Source organism: Artibeus jamaicensis, unplaced genomic scaffold, assembly GCF_021234435.1.
Source record: "Artibeus jamaicensis isolate MK-2021 breed Jamaican fruit bat unplaced genomic scaffold, CSHL_Jam_final contig_477, whole genome shotgun sequence".
Taxonomy (NCBI): domain Eukaryota; kingdom Metazoa; phylum Chordata; class Mammalia; order Chiroptera; family Phyllostomidae; genus Artibeus; species Artibeus jamaicensis.
In genome coordinates this window covers 3451471-3475901 of record NW_026521854.1, presented here as the reverse complement: position 1 = coordinate 3475901, position 24431 = coordinate 3451471, and the positions used below count along the sequence as shown (strand labels likewise).

The window sequence follows — 24431 nt, the reverse complement described above, 5'->3', positions numbered from 1 at the left end:
AAGCAGCCCCTTGACTCCCTGGGTGGTCTCTGTCTTGGTCCCGAGGCTGGGTGTCTCAGCCCCTTGGGCTTGGACAACAGGAGCCGCGCTCTTGCTCTAAGACCCTCACTTGGGCTGACCTGGTTGTGCTTCGTTCCCCCTCCCACTGCGTTCCCCTGCCCTGCGCTGCTCCCTTCAGTCCAGCCCAACCGCGCGCCCACAGGAAGCACTGGGTGATGGCCGCCCAAAGAAAAGGCCCGTACAAGCTGGGGAAGATCTCTCTGGACAACATGTGAGGAGCCCCTGGGTGGTGTTAACCCCCTTCTCATCAAGTTTCCCACCTCAAACTTTCATTCACCCATCAAGCATTTTTTGAGCACCTATTAAGAGCTTGTTGCCAAATCAGCATGAAGGGTACTCTTTTGAATAAGCATAGTCCCTTCCCCTAAAGAGTTCTCTAGTTCTCAGTACCAGAGAGAGAGAGAGAGAGAGAGAGAGACCCAGTGATAGAATATTGTGACTGGTATTATTTTGGGGAGCACAGAGGAAGAGCAGGATTTGAGACTTCGTAGGGGGTATTCATGGGAGGCTTCCTGGAGGAAGTGACACCCAGGCTGACTTGAAGGATGAGTAAGCATTATGCAGGTGCAGGGGGTGGGAAGAAGAGTGTTCAGGCTGAGGGAATTGTTTGAGCAAAAGCCCAGGACAGTCCCATCCCCTCATGGAGACCAGGCAGTGTCCCTGAGTGCTGGGTGTGGAGGCTGAGAGACTTCCAGCTTTCCAGATTCTACTTCTTCCTCCTGCTGGGTCTCAGCATGTTGAGTTCCCTCTGTTTTTTTTTTTTCTCTGCTGGTTCTGAAGTTTGCCCCAAGCACAGGGTGGCAATGCCACGTGTCCCAGACTCTGCACACTGGGGGAGGAGGTGGAGCTCATGTCACAAGGCCTGTGGGTCAGACTTTGCAGAGGCTCAGTGTTCTGAGAGGGGTGGAGAGAAAAGAGGTTGGCCTGCAGACGGTTGAAGGGCTGGAGCTGCCTGCGAAGCAAATGGAGCAGGCAGGTTGGAGGAGGGCACAGGAATCTTGGGCTGGCACTGGGGAAGGACCTGCACAGCCACAGGGACAGGAGGGCTTGGTGGCACTGGCTAACAGCCTGCTGTGTGGGCTCTTTCATGAGAACCAGGATGGTGTGTTCTTTCCCTAGACTAGGTCCCTGGGTCACGGGTTTCAGGAAAATGGCAGCCAAGTGATGATCTCGAGGAGGGTGGTTATGGAGATAGATGGAAGGGGTGCCTTTTGGGGACAGGTTTGAGGGGTGTATGTCACTGGGAAGGGGGAGTCACAAGAGGGCTTTGGTGAGGAAATATATTAACGGAGGTGGGAGACTGGAATCCTGCCTTCAAGGGGCAAGTAGTCCCTCAGGCTATAGCCACACATTGTCCTCCTTCCTGCCTCCACCCCTGGGGTGAGTAAGCCAGGCCATGGCAGAACATTGCCAAGGCCTACCCGTGGAAGGACAGCACAGAAGCCCAGCTAGCTACTGGGAGAACCAACTGCTGATTCCGAAGCACTCCAAGGAAATGGGCAACGAGGCTGGTGTGCCCACATGTGCGCATGTGTGCATGCATAGCAGAAGAAAAGAGGAGGCAGAGAGAAAAAGAGGCCAGGAGCCTTTCTGGAAAAGCTTCCCACGAGGTCTGACTTGAGGATAACCTGAAGCAAAGGAAATGGACTCCTCAGCTGGGGGAAGGGACATGGGGGTGCAAGGTGAGGGAGTGTGAGGGAGCTGTCTACGCTATGAGACATGGCTGAATGCTGGGAGCTGGGGACTGGGATAGGGCTGAGTGGGTGCTGAGCTCCTAGGTTGCTGGTGAGGAACCCAGCCTTGGGGAATGTCCCTGTTTTGCAGGATTCTGGCACTGGAGGCCTAGACAACGATGCAGCAAATGTGGTAGGCAGATCCCTGGCTCAGCAGTCAAGATTCTGAGTCCGTCTTGAGTAGCTGGGAGGGATAAGATAGCTGAAGGACAGGGCTAGGTTGTGAGAAGGCTGGCATCAGCCACAGCTGAGCCAGAGGCTGAGGGTGGAGCTCACTGGTGATCTGCCTCTCACACCAAGAATCTTCAGTTGCACTGCTGTGGGGGAAAACTGGGATCTGGGGTCTAGAGCTCCCAGTCACTGGCTGGGAGTGAGAAACTATAGGTGGGTCTTCATAGGCCTGGCCTGAGGGAGAGGTGTGCAGAGGGCCGCAGGCAGCCCAGGCTGGATGTGGATATGATGATCCGACATTGAAAAAAACTTCAGGATCATGGGCTGAGGAGGGGAGAATTGGATGTAGAGAAGGAGGGGACTTTGAGGGACCATCACAACAGGAGAGGGTTGAGTGGGCATGCCAGAGAGGTGATGTAGTCTGGAACAACTCTGGTTTGAAGAAAAGCTGAAAGGGGACTGTGGGCAGAAAGCAGGTCTGGGAATCCAGGTGACCCCCTGCAGCAGAGCACCTGGCTGCCCCTGAGACAGTTTACAGAATGCGAGTGCAGGAGTAACTTTATCTGGCTAGACTTATACCTTTGCCCACAATCGAGCCTGGTTGCACAGTGTTGTTCCCAGACTGAGCTGACTTTTTCTACAGAGGTCTTGGCTCCACAGATGCAGACCCAGTAGCCCCATGACTTTGGGTAGAGGGAGTTCTATATTCCTGTCTGTGCTGTACTGGGGATGTGCCCACTGCCTGGACTTGCGAAGGGTGAGGACCATAGGCTGGCCTTCTGGAGCTGGGTGAGGGGAACATGGTGTTGGCGGAAGAGTCTCAGTCTACACTTCCCTCTGTGCTATAACTCAAAGAAGTTACTTCTGGCACACAGAGGGTGGGTTGAGGCTCTTTGACACCAAATATGTGGCAAGAACTTATCTGTGCATGGTTTAGTTTGTCTCCTAAGAATGTATTCAAGACAATGTTTTATGTTTTTTTTTAAATATTTTATTTATTTATCTTTAGAGGGGAAGGGAAGGAGAGAGGGAGAGAAATGTCAATGTATGGTTGCCTCTTGTGTGTCCCCTGCTGGGAACTGGCCTGCAACCCAGGCATGTGCCCTGACTGGGAATTGAACCATGGTTGTTTGGTTCCCAGGCCCGTGCTCAATCTACTGAGCTACACCAGCCAGGGCTCAAGACAGTATTTTATGTTTTATGGAGAGTCAGTCCAGCTACAAATGCGAAGTAGCATACCCTTACTCATCCTTGACCTCTTCTTCAGCTGGTAGGTTCAAAAGGAGGTGGGTGAAGCATCCTTCACCATTTCGACACTTACAGAATGTGGGCCAGGCCAGAAAGCACATTTATCACCCACACCTCGATGGGCAACTTCCATTTACATGCATTCATAGATGGGGAGTGTGCTTCAGACAATGCAACATTTATTTTTTATTTGGCGCTTTTGGGGAGGAGGGGCAATGGATTTCTCTTCCCAATCATATTTTGCATAAACTAGTATTAGAGAGGATTTGCATTCTTGGGGCACAAGTTATAGGTGTGATGGATGGGGTTAAGTAAAAGGCATGTCATTCTGGGCTTTAAAAATTGCCCAGAGGTAATCGACAAGATGGATAAAACCAGACTGAGCTGACTACTGTGATCACTAGCCTTGCACATAGAAGCTTCCTTTGAGGACCAATCATATTACAGATGTCATCTCTTATAATCGCCCTATTTAACAGAGAAGTACTTTGAGACAGAGAGCCTACTGATGAACTCCAGGTGGCAATGGGATGGGGGTGGAATGGAAGTGGAAACTGCTGGAGAGAGGGAGAGGCGGCTTAGACGGGAAACAGGTGCAGGTAGCACTGCGACCCACCCTGAAACTCACTAAGGGCCACGGCAGTACGAGGCTCTGGCTGCTGCCCCAGGGTGGTGTTGGAGAGAGGCAGACCCTCAGCGCCGGGAAAACTCCCACGTGTCGTGGTTAGAAACACAGAGGGCTTGTATGGAAACACTGTCTCCCTTCCCCCCCCACCCCCGTGGGCAAGTAGTGGAGGCCTGGGTTTAAGGCACAACGTAAAAATGTCGAGTTCCCTTCTCCTAACCCGCATCCCTTCCAGGGCTGACTAGAGTACCTCTCTGAGTTCTTTGTCAGCTTCCCAGAGGGAAGGGGCAAACCCCGTGGGAGTCCAGCGAGATTTTGCGCCTCACCAGGTATAGGGATGCAACCCAGCACAGGTGGCGAGCCAAGATGCCCCTTCCGCCGCGTGCCTCTGGGAGGGTAACAGAAGGGTATGAGAGGTGCCAAGGGGCGGGGCCGGGCCGGGGGCGGGGCCTACGGGCTCCCAATCACTTTCTTTCCCCGCCTCCGACCCCTTTCCACCAACCGCGCGCGGGGGGGGCGGTGCCTGTTACGCGGCAGTCTGGTGCGATTCACCAACCCCCACTTTTCTCCCTTCTCGCTCTCTCTTTCTCTCCCTTTTCCCCCACTCCCCCCTTTCCTTTTTTTTTTTGTGAATGAAAGAAGGAGGTCGCGAGCGGTCTTAGGGACTGCAGCGCTAGGCGTCTAGGCTGCAGAGCCTTCGGAGCGGGCCGGGCGTAGCGGTGGTAGCCTCGCCCCCATCTTCGCTACAGCGCGCCGCCTCCAGCCGGCGCAGCCCAGGACCCGCGGTGACCGAACGGCCCAGCAGCCGGAGGTCGGAGCGGCCTCGCGCAGCCCGGCTCCGGCGCGCCTCCATGACATTGGGCGCCCGAGGCGCGGGGAGATGCTGATCCGGAAGAGGCGACGGCTGCAGTGGCGCGCTCGCAGTCGCTTAGGGCCCGCGGTCCTACCTGGGCTGCTCTGTCGGAGTTTCTGATCTAACGCGCCCGGGCCCGGAGCCTGTAGCAGCAACAACAGCAGCAGCAGCAGCAGCAGCAGCAGCAGCAGCAGCAGCAGCAGCAGCTCGGCGGCGCGGGCATCGTCCTAACTTGCAGGCGTGGAGTGACCCCAGATATTTCACTAAAATGAGCGTGCTTAGCAGGAAGAGATGTGTTCCTTACACTAGAAATCACCCCGTCACATGTAGTGGTGTAAGTAAATGATTAATTTCTGTTATGCTGGGTTGCAGGCAGCCTCTGGGAACGCTCCGCTTTGCCCTCCTGCACCCTCCCGGCCCTGTCTGCGCCCCTCCTGACTTCCCCTCAGCTCCGACTCTTCCCCCGGCTGTAGTTTCGGCTGCTCCAGTGTCGGGTTACTAATCTCTGGATTTTTCTAGGGAAAGGACGATGACTTGATTGCCTTGGCGTGTCGAGGCCCCCTTCCCTCTCTAAAATTATTTTATTTTTATTTTGTGTGTATGTGCAGAGCAACGTGTCAGGAACAAAGGTCCGGAGTAGTTGAAATGTTTCCATTAAAAATCAACGGGTTTTGGGGGTTTTGCTCGACATTCCAGAGATGTTTCGTTCAGCCCAACTCAATTGCAGTCTGTGCATCTGAGTTCTGTCTGGTAAACTACTGAGAGAAAGCTTAGCGGTTGTTAGTGTCTGAGAAAGCTTAGTCCGTGTTGGGCTTGCATTTTTGTTAATATGATCATTCAAGATCCCTTTGGGCCTTGCTGCCCCCTGTATCTTCCCAGGAATTCATCTCTCCATCCTCCTCCATATTATACTCAGCGACACTTCGTGAGAGCCTCCTTTAATTCCAAGGCCACCCTCTCTGCTCATCTCTCCCTGATCCATCCTTCCCATCTATCCTTCCTTATTTTTACCTTCATTTTTAGGACATTCCTCCCTTTTGCATTTTGTAAGATGTGGGGTATGAAATATTGGTTGCTAGGAGACAAGCCAGGCTCCCCGGGAGATTCTGTTTCCTTGACAACCAGACTGGGGCAGCCACAGATGAACAAGCCACCTATCAGCTGTGGGAGGGAAAGGGGGGCTTTTCTGGGCTCTGCTAAAGAGTGTGTGTAGGGGTATGGGGGTGGGACTGGGAGCTGGTGAGGGTTGTAGCTAATCTGAGCACATCTTGCCTTTTGGTCTGTCCTGAGCACAAAGAGCTATAGGAGAACAGTGAGGGAACAGGGATCATGGGACAGGGTGGGGAGGGAACATCTAGTGACTCTGGGATCACTGAAGGAGAGGAGTGAATTATGGGTTGGGATGCCCCGGGCAGGGTGGCAAGGAAGCCGTAGTTAATGGAGGTTACTCAGGAGCCTCAGAAGGCATGGGGATGAGGCAATTGTACAGAAAAGTCTAGTCATTGAAGGAGAGAGTGCCAGAAGGAAAGGGGAAGTTGAGAAGCTCATTGAGTGGATTATAGTGTCATACATCATCGATGACACAGTAAAATAGCAATATTTTAGAGCAAAAATTACATTATTGTTGCATTGGCATGCTATCTCCAGTACAGGGTCTTTGTTTGAGACAAGCTGATGAGACTGAGTTCTGCTGGCTTAATTGGGCCAGGCTGTATCTTACAGAGTGGTATAATTACACATATAGATATGTAATCTAGCATTATATAATCCCACATTACATAAGAAGGCAAGGACCTCTTTTTAGCCCAGCCTGTCTTGACACAACTTGACCAAGATTCAAGAGACTTACTTTCAAAGCCCTCATACCCATTTTCCAGAAGGCCAGACTGATGCCCAGAGGAGTGAAGTGATTTGCTCTTTCCTAGATAAGACAGTGAAGTTTACCACTCAGGCTGTTGGGACAGGGGTGGAGAGGGAAAGAATGATGAAAACAGGGAAGAAGGGGAAGGATGGGGAGGGGCCGTCCAGTCTGAGCAGTACCCAGCATGTCTGGTGTCTAAACTCACATAGTGTGTTGCTCTCCTAAGGATGTGTAAGCCAATTTATTTATTTACTACTTAAATTTTGTTTATTTCTAGAGAGAGGAAGAGGGAAGGAGACATAGAGAAAGAGAAATATTGTTGTGTGAGAGAAACATCAATTGGTTGCCAGTTGCCTCTTGCATACCCCCAAGTGGGGACCTGGCCTGCAGCCCAGGCATGTGCCCTGACTGGGAATCAAACTGGTGACCTTTTGGTCTGCAGGCCAGCACTCACTCAATCCACTGAGCCACACCATCCAGGGCCCATAAAACAATTTAAACTCAAGTGCTTCTGAGTCTCAATTCCATTTTCTTTGAAGAGTAAGTACACCACCTTTGCATTGCAAATGGTGAGGATCTTTATGGTCATGGTGGTTTGAAAGGGGAAATAGCGTCTCGAGGGGATTGATATAAAGTTTGGACAAAGAGCAGGAACATAACCTGCTGGGAGGCTAGTAGCCACAGCAGCAGTGCCACCTTACGGAACCACGTCACCTTACTTATGCACTTGTGCGTGAGCATTTTAATCATAAACTTGCTGATCTTGGACCAGCACTGCTCTGCTGTTCTGGCATCCTCCCTGCCATCAAGGTACTTCTGGACCTAAGAACTGATGCTCCTTCTCCGTTCCTCCCCATCATCCCCCTTCTGCCTGCCACTAGAATGTAAATTTGAGAAAGAATAAAGGTGGCCTTCTGGGGAGAGTGAGGAGGGGTAGAGGAAGGAGAGGAATGATGCAGACAGTTACCCTGGAAACTGGGGAGGGACCTGCATGGAGACCCTTGTTGTTCAAGGTCCAGATCCTGTAAAATTCCAAGGAGGAGGAGGCACTTGTCTCATTGAGAAGTCCTTGCTGCACTTTTTGCTTAGGTTGCTGAGATGCATCCACTTGCGCAAATCCCAGTTGCCATCGTTACTTGGATATTTTAGCTCCGCATTCCTGCATGCTGGCATCCAGTTACAGCTCGGCAGGAATGGAGCTGCCGTTGCTGCTGGTGGCCTGGCTCGCAGGCTGGATGGTTCAGCAGTGAGGGCACCTGGGCAGCCTCCAGGATGTCTCCTTCCTTGGCCTAAGAAGGATTTCTCCAGGTTGCTGCAACCCCCAGCGGACTTCATGCACACAACTCATATGAGCAGGGGCAGGCCAATGACCCTGACAGACAAAGGTCTGATAATAAGGCCTCCTAATAACGCCTGCCTTGCCCCAGCTTCTGAGAGGGTGGATGCCAGCATGGGGGCTGCCAGTAAAAGCCCCCTCAAGCCAAGGGCCCTCCCAGTGACAGATTTTTAAACACTGACATGACATTTGATTACACAGAAGGTCCTCTTTGTTCATTTGAGCCATCCTTTGGGGAGTGAGCACACCACTTCTTCTCTGTCCAACACAGAAGGAAACTGAGGCAAGCATTTGCCTAGAAGCACAGGCCTGCTTCTGACCCTGTGCTCCTTCCCCCCAGCAACCCCATTCCCCTCCCAGCCATTTTGGGGGGTGTCCTTCTAGAGGTGTCTGGGGGCTGCCAGCCTGACAGTCCTCCTCCCTAGGAATGGCAGGTGCAGGTGGGTGTGGCTTGCTGTCCCCGAGGCTTGCCGCAGGATGCTGGGAAGGCAGACCTTGGTAGTGGGTGGCAAGGCCCACAGTTACCCACACCTCTCTCTCCAACCTGGGCCTGCAGCTGAGTGAGCCCGCCACACAGGCCACGTGACAGACCCAGAGGCAGGAGGGGAGGCTGGTGGGCTGCTTCGGTGCACCCAGAAGCCTCTCCACCCAGAGTTTGGGAGGAAGACTCTGGCGTCTCCGTAAAGGGGACTGGGGGTTTGGAAATCCTCCCCTGGAGGTGGACGGAGGTGAAGGTGGAGGCCAGGAGAGCCGCCTCCCAGCTCTGACAGGTCCATGAAATTTTAAAGTGGCCCTGCCCTCGATCATGCTGGGAAGGGGTGGAGACCTGGCCCTGACTCTGCTTCTCTCAGCTGTTTGTTCTGCTGCCACAGCCCTGCTGGTGGGAGGAGAGTGGATGATGAGTGAGCTTCCTGGGCAGACGCTCCTCTTCCTGAGGAAGAGGGGACAGGCCCCGGGCAGCAGGCTCCACCTGCGGTTCTGTCACGGGCCTCTGCTCCCTCTGCCCAGAAGCCCAGCTGGAGGATGGTGGCAACCGTAGGGAGACAAGTGGTTCATCTGGTGCAAAGGCTCCTCAGGCCCCTGCAGAGCTACTGCCCGGAAAGCTGCCCATTCCCTTCTCCTCCCCTTTGCTCAAATGCTGGAAGTGGAGAGCCGCTGGCCCTCACCCTCTGGGAGCTGGTGTGCTGGCCGTCTTGACTATTTCTCTCCTCTCCCTCAGGTCCCAATTAATGGATTCTGACATGGATTATGAAAGGCCAAACGTAGAGACCATCAAGTGTGTTGTGGTGGGGGACAACGCCGTGGGCAAGACCAGGCTCATCTGTGCACGGGCCTGCAATGCCACCCTCACCCAATACCAGCTGCTTGCCACCCATGTGCCCACAGTTTGGGCCATCGACCAGTATCGGGTGTGCCAGGAGGTAAGGTGGCAAGGCCACTGGGCTGGGGCCCACACCATACCTTTGGGCTTCTTCCCAATCCTTTGCTTGATGTTTCTAACCCTGGCCTGTGCAGAGCTCAGGGAAGCCCCCTGGGAGTAGGGTGGGGCAGCTGAAAAGGAAGGAGCCCCTGGGGCGAGGGCTGAGGGGAGCCTGCCCCAGTGGGAGGGGGGGGTTTGCATAGCTAACCTGATGCCTGGGAAACAGTGTCTTATGCAGTCACAGCCCCTGTAATGGGGAGCACTAGCTGGTGGGGCTGGGTATTTGGAGAGATGAGAGCTGAGAGAAGGACAGGATCTGCTGGCTGATTCCAGAAGGTCAGAGGCTGGTGAACAGGTAATTTGCAGGTAAAGCTGGAAACAAGGGCAGGCTCCCTGAGGGACCCCTTCCACACCCATGCCTGGCTGCCCTTTTAGAGTCTCCTTCCTCCTGGCCAGCTTGGAGGATACCCTTATTACTGAGTCTATAGTGAAGGCACCTGGACAGAAGCCTGTGCTAACTCTGTCCCTCCACCCCCCATGCTGCCTGGGACCCTTGGCTGTGAGCTGGCACCACCCTGAGCTGACATGCAGGGGCCCCAGGGACGCCTGCTTTTGAGTTCCGATGTGCTGTCCCTGCCCCCGCAGGTTCTGGAACGCTCCCGGGATGTGGTAGATGATGTCAGCGTCTCCCTGCGCCTCTGGGACACCTTTGGAGACCACCACAAAGACCGTCGCTTTGCTTATGGGAGGTAGGGAAGTCTCTGGTGCCTGAAGGGAGCCAAGGCGTGGGTGTTCCCTGCTTTCCCCAGGAACAGAGCACCTCTGGGACATTTAGATGGGCAGGAAGGAGGGGAGCAGCCAGGGGAGGCAGGTCCTCCTGGGGCAGGCAGCAGGCGGTGCGAGGGGTGGCTTCGGAGTCAGGAGGCCTGGTTCAGTCCTCGCCCTGCAGCCTACTAGCTCTGTGACTTTGGGCAATTAAGAGAACTGTTCCAAGATGACTTTTTTCAGCCTCATTATAGTAAAAATGGTCATTGCTAACAGGGTAGCCATGAGGTCAAAACGAGAGTCTTCGGAGGCTCTAAAATGCTAAATTAGAGGTACACAAGGTGTGGGACCATCACGTAGGGGTGGGGTGTGTATGCTGTATGCCCCTTCTCCCTCGTTCCAGGGGCAAGTAACCTCCTGCCAGCTCTCTCTGCGCCTAACGTCACTCTCCCATCCCCAGGTCCGACGTGGTGGTCCTGTGCTTCTCCATTGCCAACCCTAATTCTCTCCACCATGTCAAGACCATGTGGTACCCAGAGATCAAGCACTTCTGCCCCCGAGCTCCTGTCATCCTGGTGGGCTGCCAGCTGGACCTGCGCTACGCTGACCTGGAGGCCGTCAATAGGGCCAGGCGACCCTTGGCTAGGTAGCGAAGCTGGTGCCTAGGAAGGGGCGTGGGGGAAGGCAGAGGGAGGGACAGGTGTCTCTCTGGCCCCCTGCTCAGCCCTGAGGGAGTCCCCCGCAGCCTTACTCCTCTCCCCTTCCTTTGAAGCAAGTCCACATAGAGAATCGATGAGTGTTCGGTCTTTTATTCCCGCCACCTGTCTTATCCATTCATTTATCTGTTCATTCTTGTTACACACGGTGTCAGCTTGGTGGACTAAGCAGCATGAGGAGAGGAGAGAGGCAGCCTTTGCATGGAAGGGGTTTATGATCTTGCTGGGAGATAAACTTAATAGGAGAACATGTTAACCAATGTGGAAAGTCGCATGCTGACTACCAGAGAGCTAGTTAGTGCTGACACTGCTCTGAGCTGGAGGAATCACCAGAGCCTGACAGATACGGAAAGCTTCCTGGAAGAAGAGGGGATTAGAGGTAGGCCTTGAAGGACTGGTAGGATTTGGTGAGACAAAGACGAAAGGGCAGAGATTCATTGGAATTGAGCAGGGCAGGAGTGGGGCCCGGGACATAAGCCCCTCACCCCAGTCCAGTGAAGAACGGCAGGCCCTAGCCAGCTGCCTCTCCCTGCTCTTGTTCTCCCCCAGCAACGTAACATTGCTTTGCCCCCTGAATGTCCAGGCCCATCAAGCCCAATGAGATCCTTCCCCCGGAGAAGGGTCGGGAGGTGGCCAAGGAGCTGGGCATCCCCTACTACGAGACCAGCGTGGTGGCCCAGTTCGGCATCAAGGACGTCTTCGACAACGCCATCCGCGCAGCACTCATCTCCCGCCGCCACCTGCAGTTCTGGAAGTCCCACCTCCGCAATGTGCAGCGGCCTCTGCTGCAGGCCCCCTTCCTGCCTCCCAAGCCCCCTCCCCCCATCATTGTGGTGCCCGAACCCCCCTCCAGCAGTGAGGAGTGCCCCGCCCACCTCCTGGAGGACCCGCTGTGTGCGGATGTCATCCTGGTGCTGCAGGAGCGGGTGCGCATCTTTGCCCACAAGATCTACCTCTCCACCTCCTCCTCCAAGTTCTACGACCTGTTCCTCATGGACCTGAGTGAGGGAGAGCTGGGGGGCCCCTCGGGGCCAGGGGTCTCCCGCCCAGAGGACCACCGGGCTCACCCTGATCAACACCACCACCACCACCACCACCACCACCATGGCCGGGACTTTCTGCTTCGCGCTGCCAGCTTTGACGTGTGCGAGAGTGTGGAGGACGGTGGGAGCTCCGGCCCAGCTGGGCTCCGGGCCTCAACCAGCGATGGCATCTTACGGGGCAATGGCACCGGGTATCTGCCGGGAAGGGGTCGAGTGCTGTCTTCCTGGAGCCGAGCTTTCGTAAGCATCCAGGAGGAGATGGCAGAAGATCCACTGACCTACAAATCCAGGCTGATGGTGGTGGTAAAAATGGACAATTCCATCCAGCCAGGGCCCTTCCGGGCTGTTCTCAAGTACCTGTACACTGGGGAGCTGGACGAGAAGGAGCGGGACCTCATGCACATTGCCCACATTGCGGAGCTGCTCGAGGTCTTCGACCTCCGCATGATGGTGGCCAACATCCTCAACAATGAGGCCTTCATGAACCAGGAGATCACCAAGGCCTTCCACGTCCGCAGGACCAATCGGGTTAAGGAGTGCTTGGCTAAGGGCACCTTCTCAGGTAGGGAGCGTGCTTAGTTAGGGACTCAGCGGGAAGGGCAGGGCCCTACCCTCCCTGCAGCCTTGGGAGGAGCCCAGGTTGGTCCGATGAGCACGTGGCTGCTGGCGTCCTGGAGGTGTGTTGGCTCCGCCTGGAGCCTGAGAGTGCATCACAGCGTGTTCCCCAGCTCGGGGCTTTGGAGCGCAGCCTGCTGCCTGGGTGCATGGTCGACCCTTGGGGTGGGTGGTCCCACCTCCTTTCACCACATCCTCACATGGTGCCTCCTCTCCTCCTGGACAGATGTGACCTTCATCCTGGATGATGGCACCATCAGCGCCCACAAACCCCTGTTGATTTCCAGCTGCGACTGGATGGCTGCCATGTTCGGGGGGCCCTTTGTGGAGAGTTCCACCAGGGAGGTAAGGCGGGTAGGGGGTGGGGAAGGAGATCTGCACTCTTCGCATCTGAGGCATCAGCTGTCATTTCATGGTGCCTTCGTCAGCACTCACTGGGTGCTGACCAGAGAGTGATGGGCCGCAGGGAAGTGTATGGGGTGGTTCCGGAGCCCAGGGTTGTTCAGTGCGCCAGGACTGGGAATCAGAGTGACAGCTTCACCCAGCAGTTGAGAAAGCACTTTCAGTACATTATCTCCTGTCACCTCACCTGTGACTCGCAGACAGGGCTCAGTGTTCCCACTTCATACGTGAAGGAAGTGAGGCCCTGAAAAGTTAATGGCTCGTGCAGAGTTGTAGGACCTCTGATTTTTGGCTCTCTGCATTGTGCCTTGCTTTCTCCCTGACACATGCAAAACAGCTAGAAAAAAGCTCACTGTGTCCCAGGCCGAACCCGTCACTGAGGCATGGTGAGCATGACAGCGGATCAGGAGGAGATTGCCACTGAAAAGGTACCTGTTTATACCCCCAGATCTAATCAGCTAGGGCACCCACAGTGAGGGTGTGGGGAGCACGGGCAGAGGCACCAGGGCCAGTGCGTCAGGAGACGGTGCAGGGAGAGCTGGAGAGCTGTGGGCAACAGCCGTTAGTGTGGTTCCTTGGGAAGGAGGGGGAGGATGAGGCAGGGTGAGGTTTCAGATTGGCTGGTTTGAATAAGTTCAGTGCGCTCTGGGGCATAGGCACTGCCCTTAGTCACCCAGTGCCTGGGGTAATTGGGGCAGGGGGACGGTGGCCAGGAGTGAGAGCTGATGAAAGAAGTGGTGGGGGTGAGGACTCCGCATTGGCTGGTGTGCGTACCAAAGGTGTGCTGTCTCTTGGGGGTTTCTTTACTGTCTCTAGCAGTTGGCTAGCCCTGGGGGAGGAGGACCCTCCAGGGTCAGCAAGCCAATAGAGGTCAAAGCATCCAAATACAGAAAATAAAAAGAAATGCTTCATGTGGTCACCTTTCCCTTTCCCGACAGCCACTCCACCTGCCCTCAGGCACAGAGAGTGGCAGCAGAGTTGGAAGGGGCTGCTCACTGCGTCCTTAGAAACACTCTCTGAAGTCTGTTCTCTTTCTTGCATTCTCCCAGCTAAGCAGAGGGACCTAGGCTGAGCCCCTGGTGCGCTCCTTGTTCTCTGAACTTCTGTAGCATGAATTACCCGTCACTCGGCCTTGCAGCTAACAGGGCAGTACTTTGTGCAGCTGCTTGAAGTGCCAAGTGTCCACACTCGGTTTTCCCAGCTGGCCTGTGGTGTCTTGAGTGCAGGGACTAGGTCTTTACTTTCGCCAAGTGCCTTCTCTGCCAGCACCAGCCCCTCAGTGCGTGCTGAATGAAAGACTGGGCTAGAAACAATGCAGCATAGTCCCTGTGTCACTGGACAGAGATGTCCTAGAATTGCTCGGAAGAAAGGCTAAGTGAAGGCTTGAGATTTGAGTCGGTCTCTGATCCTTGAAGTGGGAGTGGGACTGGGATATGCTAAGTGGGAGACTAGGGACTCTGCGGAGCCCCAGGGGCTCGCCAGCCCTGCGCACTTCCCAGCACCATAGAAGCAGCTCAGAGCTCGACCTGACTCCCAGCGCAGCCTGAGAGATTTGCGGCTAATGAGAAAGCAGCTTTGTAGCAGCGCTGCTCCAAGGAGGTCCCTGAGGCCCCTAGTAGCAGCTTCCAGAAGCCAGCCGAAGTTGGCTCGCTTGTTCTGTAGCCCATTTGTGGCAGTCTCTGCAGGGTCCGGTGGGGCCAGGGTGTAGGTTTGGGGACCTGAAGGACTCCTTCAAGCCCCCTCTGTATCAGAACAGCTTTGGAAGAACGCCAGTGAGAATCCAGGTCTTTTTAAAGGCTCTTAGAGCTGCTGCCAGCTGATGGGCTTAGCACAGGTGGTTGCTCTAGGAGACAGGCCTTGGGGGGCCTTTTCCTCAGCAGGTACAGGGGCAGCACAGGGGTGGCTGCCTGACTGGGAATGGGGACAGCTGTGCAGGCCTTGTGGGCTTTCTGAGTTTCTCGGAGCCGAGTGACCCTTCTCCAAGGCGACCTCACTGCAGGCTGCCGTCCCCCACAGGTGGTGTTCCCTCACACGAGCAAGAGCTGCATGCGGGCCGTGCTGGAGTACCTGTACACGGGCATGTTCACTTCCAGCCCCGACCTGGACGACATGAAGCTCATCATCCTGGCTAACCGCCTCTGCCTGCCACACCTGGTTGCCCTCACAGGTAACTAACCCGAGCGCTCAGACCTCCCAGGGGGGAGAAGTCCGGGGAGCCCCAGGAGAGGTCATTTCTCTCACTGCCAGCACCAAGGGACCCGTCTACGTAAGGTGAGCATGTGGATGTGTATTGGAAGTTGGGTGAGGACACAGAGGTGAACCAGTGTGTGTGAGAAAGATGCTTGGTGGGGTCGCCAGTAGGCCGTCCCCAAAGGTGATGGTGGCCCAGCAGAGTGGTCCCCAGTAGTGCATAATGCCTGGTGCTCCTATGAGCGTGGCTTCTTCGCCCAGGCAAGCCCAAGAAGTTAGAAAGAACAGAATACAGTTCATGTGTCTACACTTTGGTCCTCCTCCTTCTTCCTTTCCTTTTTTGTTCCGTTTTGTCATGTGAATCTGCTTTATTTGTTGTTCTGGGTTGCTTTCCGTTTTCTTCTCCCTTTTCTCTTCCTCCTCCTTCTCTCCCACTTTCATTTTCTCTTCCTTCTTTCAGAAACAGACAGTGAACACTGACCTGCCACTCCCAGTTCGTTGAAGGGATTGTGAGAGCTGGAGTTCACTTGGAGAAGGGACCAGCCTTAGGGGCCTTTGGGTGGGGCAGGGATGGAGGCAGGAAGGAAGGCCGGCTGCTCAGGTCCCAGGGGTTGAGAGGGTCTGGAGTCAGTAATACAGGCTGGCAGACAGCTGCTGATGATGTTGGAACTGGATTTGTGTGGTGTGGGTGTTGGTTGGCACCTGTGCTGGTGTTGGTATCAGGGTTTTGTGTCTGTGGTCAGGCAGAGAGCAGGGCCTGTGACACTGGGCTGAGGTTCAGTGTCAGAGCTGCTGGGCCCTTGGGCAGATGATCAAGCTTGGGACTCAGCTGTAAGGGAAACATCAGTGTTATGGTGAGAAATGGTTACAAGGTGGGGCTTGGTCATAGGAAGAAGGCAGAAATCAGTGATCAGAACCGAACGTTAAGGGCTGAGCCTGCAGAGGGCATCCAGGGGCCCCAGCTGAGGGCACAGCAGGCGTTAGGGCAGGAGCAGGAGAGAGGGTTCCGAAGGTCACAGCCGTGGCAGTGGGTCACCCCTGCTGTCCGTGAGACGTGTGCATCCTCCCTGAGTACATAAAGTTCCCCAAACTCAGACCAAGAGTCAAAGTCAGCTTTAGAAATGGCTCAAGGAAGAAAGCTTTATAAGTCTATTTCATCAGGCAGGCAGTCGGGCAAGTCAAACAGGCACTATTGGTTAAGCGCGCGTGGGTGATTTTCATGAGGTAGCCGCTACAAATGTTACATGGCCCTGATACACAAAAAGGCTCATAGGAAACAACGTTGACTGGCTTCTCCCATGAAATGGTCTATGCACGCCAGAACACACGTGCCAGGATGTGTTGCGTGTACCTCCTCGAGGACCAGCAGGAAGTGCTGGGTGTGCTGTAGTTGGTGTGCTTCGTGTTCGGTGAGATGTGCTTTCTGGGAGGTTATAAATTCAAGCTTAAAACTTTGTTGTTAAATGTAACAAATATACGGATGTTCAGCTTAATGAATTGTTATGAAGTAGAATGCTCATATCAGGAGCTAGAACCCTCCGACCACACCAGCAGCCCTCCACCTGCCCTTCCCAGTCACCGCCTCCCCTCCTCCCAGAGTTACCACTTTGCCTTTCACTCTTTTGGGGGGTGTTTATTATGGCCTCACTTCCTTGTCTTAAACACTATAGCATGGTTTTATTTTTTTATATATACCTTTTTAAAGGTATATATAAAATAAATATATTTTTATTTATTTATTTTTAGAGTGGGGGGAAGGGAGGGAGAAAGAGGGGGAGATACACGTCAACCAGTTGCCTCTCCTAGGTGCCCCAGAAGGGGACCAAACCCTCAGCCCAGGCATGGGCCCTGATTGGGAATTGACCTGGCAACCTTTAGCTTTTTAGGACGATGACCAACCAACTGAGCCACGCTGGCCAGGGCTATTTGTTATATACCTTTTAAGTTTCTTTTCATCTAAGAGGTAATCAAACTATTTTCACCAGGGGCCATATCAGCCTTGTGGTTACTTTCAAACGGCAGAATGTAATTTCAACTTGTTAATAGTTAAGGAGTAGTTACGCGTATACAGCCCTAAAATCACACTCGGCCTTTCGACAGCAACCGGGAGGCGGATGTGACCCCTGGGGAAAATGAGTCTGACACCCCTAATCTAAGGGCACCTTGTTTGTTAAAACATTTTTTCCCCTTGCAGTTTTTTGCTTGTTGGAAAAAAAACACCAATCTATTGTAGCAAATCTAGATGGCAGTTTATTGCACCCCTGTAGTGCACCGTGTTCCCTGGAATCTGACTGTCGGGCTAAACCTCATTCCCAGTCAGCTTGCTTTTGGTGAGATGACTACGTCACAGGTGTTTGTTTGCGTCCAGAAGCATGATTGTCTGCTCTTCTCTCTTCTCGGGATGTCGTCAGCCATTGAGTATCATTGCCTGGGCCCATGAATTTATTGGGTGTTGTGAAGTGGTAATGCTCCAATTCAACTGTTCCTTCCTTATCTGCTGGAATACTTCTAAAAAGAGAAAAATCTCCCCTCTCCTGCTGCACGGTTAACCAGTGGTGTAATTCATATAGGAAAGGCAGGTGAACGCTTGAGTCTTTCCTTTTGTTTACTGGATTTCAAGATAAATCGGTTTCCTGTCTTCCTTAGAGGGTGAACAGTTAGTTGGGATTTTTTAAGTATTATCATGAACCCTTAGATCTGAACTCAGTCCATTTCAGGTATTTGTGGTTATCCTTATCGAAGCTCAAATACTCACTGAACCTTAAATCAGTAGATGTCTCTTCAAGTTGGCTCCGGTGTCTGTGCTTCTGGCCCTCTGGAGTGACGAGATGTCCCAGGTTCATCTGGTTTGCGCCCGGCCCCCGACCTGGACTCGGCCGTCTCTCTCCAGAGTCCTGGTCTCTGGCAGCGGGGACTGCGCCTTGCACTGCGACAGCTGTTCTGGCGAGGCCTTTCCTGTGGACTAAGCTGGGAAATACATTTGTATTTCAAAATATAAAATACCACAGGAGTTTATACTGATACTGTTAAAATTCAGGACGAAAAGTGTTTACTTCAGTATAGACACTTTAACTTAAAATGCAACGTTAGCACACAATTTGTTCGTCTCTCCCGTAGTGCTAAGTCACAGTTCTCAGCACCCCCAGGCTTTCCACCCTCTCCCGGTGGCGTTGGCGGCTCACCGCGCTGGCTGCATCCGGCTGTCGTCCTGTGTCTCAGGCCGTTTGGTCCCATGTGTAGCTTGAGAGTCTCGTAAAATCCTCTTAGACAATACTGACGTTCTCCTTCACTTCCCACCCTACCTCACTCGGGAAGTCTTGCTTTCCCACCAGTTTTGTCACTGATGGGACCAGACTTAAATCGCCTGTGGCCTTTCCTGGGCCTGTTAGGACTTGCCCTTGGCCTTGGCTTCTCTTTGCTCTGCAGTAGGTCCTTGCTGGGGGGATAGGTGCACACACATCCACGTACATGGTTCCTCCACTGATTCCTGGCTGTGTGTGTCACAGAGCAGTACACAGTGACCGGGCTGATGGAGGCAACTCAGATGATGGTGGACATCGATGGGGACGTCCTTGTGTTCCTGGAACTGGCTCAGGTAGGATGGCAGGGGAAAGGATCTCTCCTCCAGTTTCAACTCTGGGCTCTGCCTACTGGCCACAGATGGGGAAGGGTGGTGAGGTGGTGGGTGGGAAGGAGACCCCATGTCAGACTCTGTTTCCTGACTGGGTAGAGTCCCTCTTAGCCTCCAGGCCAGAGGATACACCCTACACACCCAAAGGAGGGGCTGGCCTCGAGCAGAGTGGGGGTGGAAGGACTGAGACTTCAGGCAACCCCAGGGCGGGGTAGGGGGCAGCCCCAGTCTCCTGTATAGACAGGGTTGCTGCCTGCCTGAGGTCATTTAAGGAACACTGAGGACGCCCCATCCAAAAATAATTGGCTGCCTCCTAATTCCTGTACACACAGGAAAATCTCCCACACCAGCCCTGAGGGTGTCAGAGATTCTACCATTAAAGGATTAGTTTAGGGAGGTAAGTATGGCAGATGCAGTCTTGCACACACCCAGGGAAACTGGCTCTGAGCCTGGTTGTCAGCACCTGAGAGCAGACTGCCTCGGCCCCTCAGGGGTAAAGAAGAACCGCCCCTGGGGTAAGATCTGAGGAGGGTGGGCACCGAAGGAGGCCACCACGGAGGCCTAGGGACCCCCTTGGATGCTGGCACAGGACAGAGGCTGGGGTGGTGGCAGCAACAGTGCCGAGAGCCAGTCCCATGAAGCTTCAGCTGTGACAGCAACTGTAGCTGCCTGCGCTGACCTGCCTGTCCACGTCTCCCCAGTTCCACTGTGCGTACCAGTTGGCAGACTGGTGTCTCCACCACATCTGTACCAACTACAACAACGTGTGCCGCAAGTTCCCCCGAGACATGAAGGCCATGTCCCCAGGTGAGCATCCCCAGCAGGACCTGCCGATCCCCTTCTACAAAACCAAGGGGCCTCCACTTGGGGCCAGATCTCCAGTCTGACCCCAGGGCAGCTGCCTAAGATCCTTGGGCCTGGCTTGACCTTGCAGCTGGGAAGTGGCCTGCAGAGCTGCGTCCAGCCAGGCAGAGGGGCTCAAGCACAGTGCTGGTGTGGTGGGCAGAGGATGTGGGGGCCTGTTGCAACTCCCTCCACCCCTCTGGGCTTCTGTCTCTCCCAGGTATAGAGTGTTGGACTACAGTTATTTTTTTAGAACTTTTTGGGCAGGACTCCACAGTAGGAACTGTAATTCTATTATTTTTTTAGATTTTGCTCATTTAGAGGAGAAGGGAAGGAGAAAAAGGAGAGAAACATCGATGTGTGGTTGCCTCTCTCATGCCCCCCACTGGGGCCCCAGCCCGCATCCCAGGCGTGTGCCCTGACAGGGAATCAAACTGGCTACCATTTGGTTCGCAGGCTGGCACTCAATCCACTGAGCCACACCAGCCAGGGCTAAAATTTTATATTGTGACAGAAAAATACATAGATTGTTTTGAATGCTGCTCATGACCTGCTGCACGGTTTCACTGCCTAGACACCCAGATCCCAGCCGCCTCTGAGGTCCCGGGGACTCTGCCTCTGCTTGATTGATATGTCAGGTCCTGGAGCTCAGCAGAAGCTCAAGGGCACCAGGGAGAGATGTCCCTGGCATCCCAGAATTCCTGCCACTCAGTGCCCTTGAGGTCATCACTGGGCACCTTCCTCTCTGCTGGGACCCTCCTCCCTGCTTCCCGGTTGTTGCGTGCCATGTCCATTCTCTCCCATTTCCTCCCAGCCTTCTAGCCTTTTCTTTCTAAAGCACAGCCCGATCACTTCACTCCCCTGGTTTCAAACTTCCGCCTGTGGCCCCCCAAGCCTTTCCCTATCTGTCCAGATCCCTCAGCCTCACCCTCCTGGTCTGACGGACCCTCCTGCTCTTCTGAAGACTCTTCTCCCCTTCTGCTCAGAACCTCAGCTCCGGCAGAGGCTGCCTGCCGTGCAGCCTCAAACACCTGCCCCTGACCTCATCCTTTGTCTCCCACTGAGACCTTCCCAGGAGACTCTCTTTAAGGAGCTCTGCAGCCAGACTGGGGACTCTTTGAAGGCAAAGGCTTAGCCTTGGGGCCCCAGGGGCTAGGGCGTGCTCCTTGCTGACAGAAGGCTGCAGTCCCCGAGGCATCAGGATGGGGGAGGGTGTCCCTGGGCACTTCCACGTCCCAGTGCTCCTCTAGCCCCTTCTCCAGCCTGCCTTCTCACCAAGCCCCATGCGTTCTGCTCCAGAAAACCAGGAGTACTTTGAGAAGCACCGGTGGCCACCTGTGTGGTACCTGAAGGAGGAAGATCACTATCAGCGGGCCCGGAAGGAGCGTGAGAAAGAGGACTATCTCCACCTGAAACGGCAGCCCAAGCGGCGGTGGCTGTTCTGGAACAGTCCCTCCTCACCGTCCTCTTCTGCAGCCTCCTCGTCGTCCCCATCTTCCTCCTCGGCTGTAGTCTGAGATGCTGCCGCCCTCTTCTGACCCTGCTGCTGTTGTGTCCACCGGACCTCGCCCCTCTGCTCTCCGTATCGCCCCCTCCACCTTCCAGGGACAAGGGGACCCACTTAACCAGGACCCTGAGGGCGGAGCTGTTCTCACCAGCCAACATAGCTCAGCAAGAGAGGGGCAGGGCCTTGTGAATCAGAGCTGGGGCCCCTGCAGGGGTGCCCAGTTCTGAAGCAGGGCAGGGGACAGTCCTGGGAGGTATGAGCAGGGAAGAGCTGAGAGTGCTGGCATCTTGTCTCTGGAGAGCCCTGGAGTCAGAGGGAAAACTTCCAGCCATGGGGAGCTGTGGTCTGCAGAGGTGGCCCCTCCCGGGGAATGGCAGTGGCGAGGAGGGTTCCGCCCCTAAAGGCCATGATTTCCCACCAGTGGACTGAAGGGTTGCACATGTTTTGTGGGCATTTCCACATGGAGCCTGCTCAGATCCCCACTGGAGCAGTCAGGGTAGGCATTAAGCCTTCAGAGTTGAGTGGAAGGCTTGCACTCTGCCTGTGGGTGCTGTCTGCGTGGGCCTGGCAGAGCCTGCTGGAGTTTAGAGCTCCAGGCCTAGGAGCAGGGCCTCCTGGTGCAGTGAGAAACTCTTCCCTCCCCTCTCCTTCCCCACTCTAAAGTGGGACCCAGAGGAAACAGCTGGGGCAGAGGGAGAGAGGGTAGGGGGTGGTGGCCCGATGCAGCAGTCCTGTGCTCCTCTGGGCTCAGCTCCCTGCCTCTAGTTAGCACGGCTTATGGGGTGGGACAAAATTAGCAAAAGAAAAAAAAGCAACAAACAAAATCACCAACAGAAACACTCTAGCCTCTAACCCCTCAAAGAAGGAAGAACAGAGAAAGACCCCGTTCCCTGTATGGCTTACATTTGTATCAAACCCAATAGGGGCCCCCATGTAGATAAGACAAAAGGTTAAGATTGTAGAATTGATTCCAGTGCCTTTCAGGAAGGGACCTGGTCACCAGCGGTGACTGGGGACTCCCTGGCTGCTAGGACGCTCTGGGGGGCAGCACAGGTCCCATGCCTTCAGCCTGCTGGGATCAGGGCTGGAGGATGGGAGGGAACGGGTAGCCCTGGGTTTGGACATGGCATTAAGTGACCCCTGTTGCCTGTGTGAGAACCTGGTTACCCGCTTCCTTCAGAGGTGGCCCCACAGGATGAGGATGTTGTGGAGGGAGGTTTGGGGCAGGGGTTGAAGGTCTGGAAGGTCACTGACTTGGGAATAGGAATCTCAGTGATGAAGGATCAGAGGACAGGACCTTACTTGGTGCCAGTTTGGGATACAAGGGGAGGAAGAAAGGGAGACCTCCGCAGTCCCCCAGGAGGAGGGGATGGGACCGGAGAATGGGGACAGCAGCCTGCAACCCCGCAGGGCAAAGCTGGGCCTCGGTGGACCCTCTTCCTGTTTCTACCCCTGATCTTATTTTACTCCCACGGGCTTTTGCACCCAAAAGACAGAGTCCCTCTGGTGAGGGTGGAGCTGCAGACACAGCTCCTGAGCTCAGAGCCGTGGCGTCACCTGGCCCGAGGAGGGACTGGCTGTGGTCTCAAGGCCCCAGCATGCCATCCAGTGGGGCTTACGGTCTGGGAGAGAACAAACCTAGAAATGAAGGACACCCCTGCAATGAGTGGTGCCACGCCCTAGAGAGCTGAGGGTAAGCTGTCGGCAAAATTAGCAGCAGGAGGTGGCAGGGCAAGCAGGCCTACAGCAGCCGGCCCGTGAGCCCCAGACTTCTGGGCTGCGCTGTGTCCCCTCCAAGTCTAGGGTGGCTATGCCTGACATGTGCTGCCCTCTACTGGCTGCCAGCCTCCCTTGGCAGAGCTTGCAGTCTGCAGCCTCAAGGAAGGCTGGGGGGTGGTGGTGGAGGAGGGGTCTCGCCTTGTAGGGTGGGAATGGCTCTGCACCTGGCACCTTTGCACTGGGGAAGGGAACAGGAGGAACCACAGGGTCTCCCAGGAACGCTGTGTGAGAGGGAGAGCCCAGGCCTAAGGTCCAAGGGCAGGGAATGGGTGTCCACGAGCTGGCAGGGCTGAGCCATCTGGCCCATTGACAAGGATGCAGAAAGGCCAGTGGGGAAGGTGCAGGTGGCCCACAGGAGAGGGGCTGCAGATCCACCCCAGCAAGCAGAACCAGCTCACCAGTCCGGGACCCACTGCCCCTTCCCAGTTGCTCCATCAGAGCCGGGCTGCCCCAGGCAGGAGCCCATAGGCCCAGGTGTAACCCCAGATGCCACCTGAGGAGGCTGTGGGGAGCGAGACTGGGCCGGGATCCCTCTCCCAGGTGGGAGGGAGGGTGGAGGGGCTCTAATTCCAGTCCCCCATGAACCTGACTCAGAAATCCCAAGTCAGAGCTGGACACCCACCCACACCGGGCAAGCCTGATGGCATCACGGGAGAGGAAGGGGCATGTCCCCCAGCAAGAGTACACAGCCCTGCACTCCTTCACTCAGAGCTGTCCGTGAGGGGAGTGTGAGGGTGGGGGGAAACACACACGCACACACACACACACACCTCTTTTTATATAAGGTTTCATATTTAATTTGGTCATGAGTTCATAAATACATGAGTATTTTGTACCTAATGGCTCTCCTTGCATTATTTCCAATAAACTCTTCAAAGGTAGCACCTTCCACTGGAGGGAAGTGTGTAAAAATAATCACTGATGAATCATTGTAATGCCTACTGTGTGCCAGGTGCTATTTGAACAGAATGTAAAACAAAAAACAACTTCACACTTAGCAAGCTGACTTTTTGAATGGATAAACATGCCAAACACTGATAAGGCTAATACTTTAGACAGGACATTCAAGTTCCCCGAGGAAGAGACAACTGAGCTGAAACCTGATAGGGAAGAAGCCATTCACTCACATCTTCACCTGAAGACTGGAAGGCAGAGCGTCCTGCACAGAAGGAACAGCAGAGGCAGGAAACGCCTGTGTCTCTCAGGAATGGGAGAAGCCTCAGGGTAGGACCCCAGGGGGAAGGGGGAGAGGTGTGTCAGGGCAGAGACCATGGAGGCTCCCCCCACCCGCCAAGCTCCACCAGAACACTAATCTTTGAACATGCCTAAACGTTCAGGCACTTCTAGGTCGGGCCGAGCCACACTGGTCTTGAAATAAGACAATACGCACACCTTTGGGACTGTGAAGCCCTGAACCACTGAGAACTGCCACGCCCATCACTGAATCCTGACATGACCAGAGTAAATACTAAGGAAGGTGTGGTGGAAGGAGGGCTAGAGTGGTTACAAAGTATTTAAAAAAAAAAGAGAAAATGATGCAAGAACAAAACTCTAACACATCAGTCATTCTAGGCTCAACTCTCACAGTATTTAAGAATATTTGTATTTCATACAGAAGTTAGACACTGCAGAG

At 54.5% G+C, this 24431-nt stretch overlaps 2 protein-coding genes across 2 annotated transcripts in view; one reads left to right on the top strand and one right to left on the bottom strand.

Annotated features, from left to right (window-relative positions):
- PEBP4 (phosphatidylethanolamine binding protein 4) overlaps positions 1-4870 on the bottom strand; it is a 245740-nt gene extending 240870 nt beyond the window's left edge. The window contains exon 1 of the mRNA XM_037152670.2: positions 4785-4870. The gene's annotated coding sequence lies outside the window, so the exon portion shown is untranslated. The remainder of the gene's footprint in view (positions 1-4784) is intronic.
- RHOBTB2 (Rho related BTB domain containing 2) lies at positions 4859-23633 on the top strand. The gene is made up of 10 exons (XM_037152669.2): positions 4859-5024; positions 9107-9308; positions 9953-10056; positions 10533-10718; positions 11372-12393; positions 12673-12791; positions 14865-15015; positions 18545-18633; positions 19371-19476; positions 20812-23633. Exons 2-10 carry the CDS (start codon positions 9117-9119, stop codon positions 21027-21029), a joined length of 2187 nt encoding a protein of 728 aa, XP_037008564.2. The 5' UTR covers positions 4859-5024; positions 9107-9116; the 3' UTR covers positions 21030-23633.
- The last annotated feature ends 798 nt before the right edge of the window (positions 23634-24431 follow it).

Coding starts and splice junctions, on each gene's coding strand:
- RHOBTB2 (XM_037152669.2), top strand. CDS start 9,117: ATGGATTCTGACATGGATTATGAAAGGCCAAACGTAGAGACCATCAAG. Junction 9,309..9,952: donor AGTATCGGGTGTGCCAGGAG/GTAAGGTGGCAA, acceptor CTGCCCCCGCAG/GTTCTGGAACGCTCCCGGGA. Junction 12,792..14,864: donor TGGAGAGTTCCACCAGGGAG/GTAAGGCGGGTA, acceptor CGTCCCCCACAG/GTGGTGTTCCCTCACACGAG.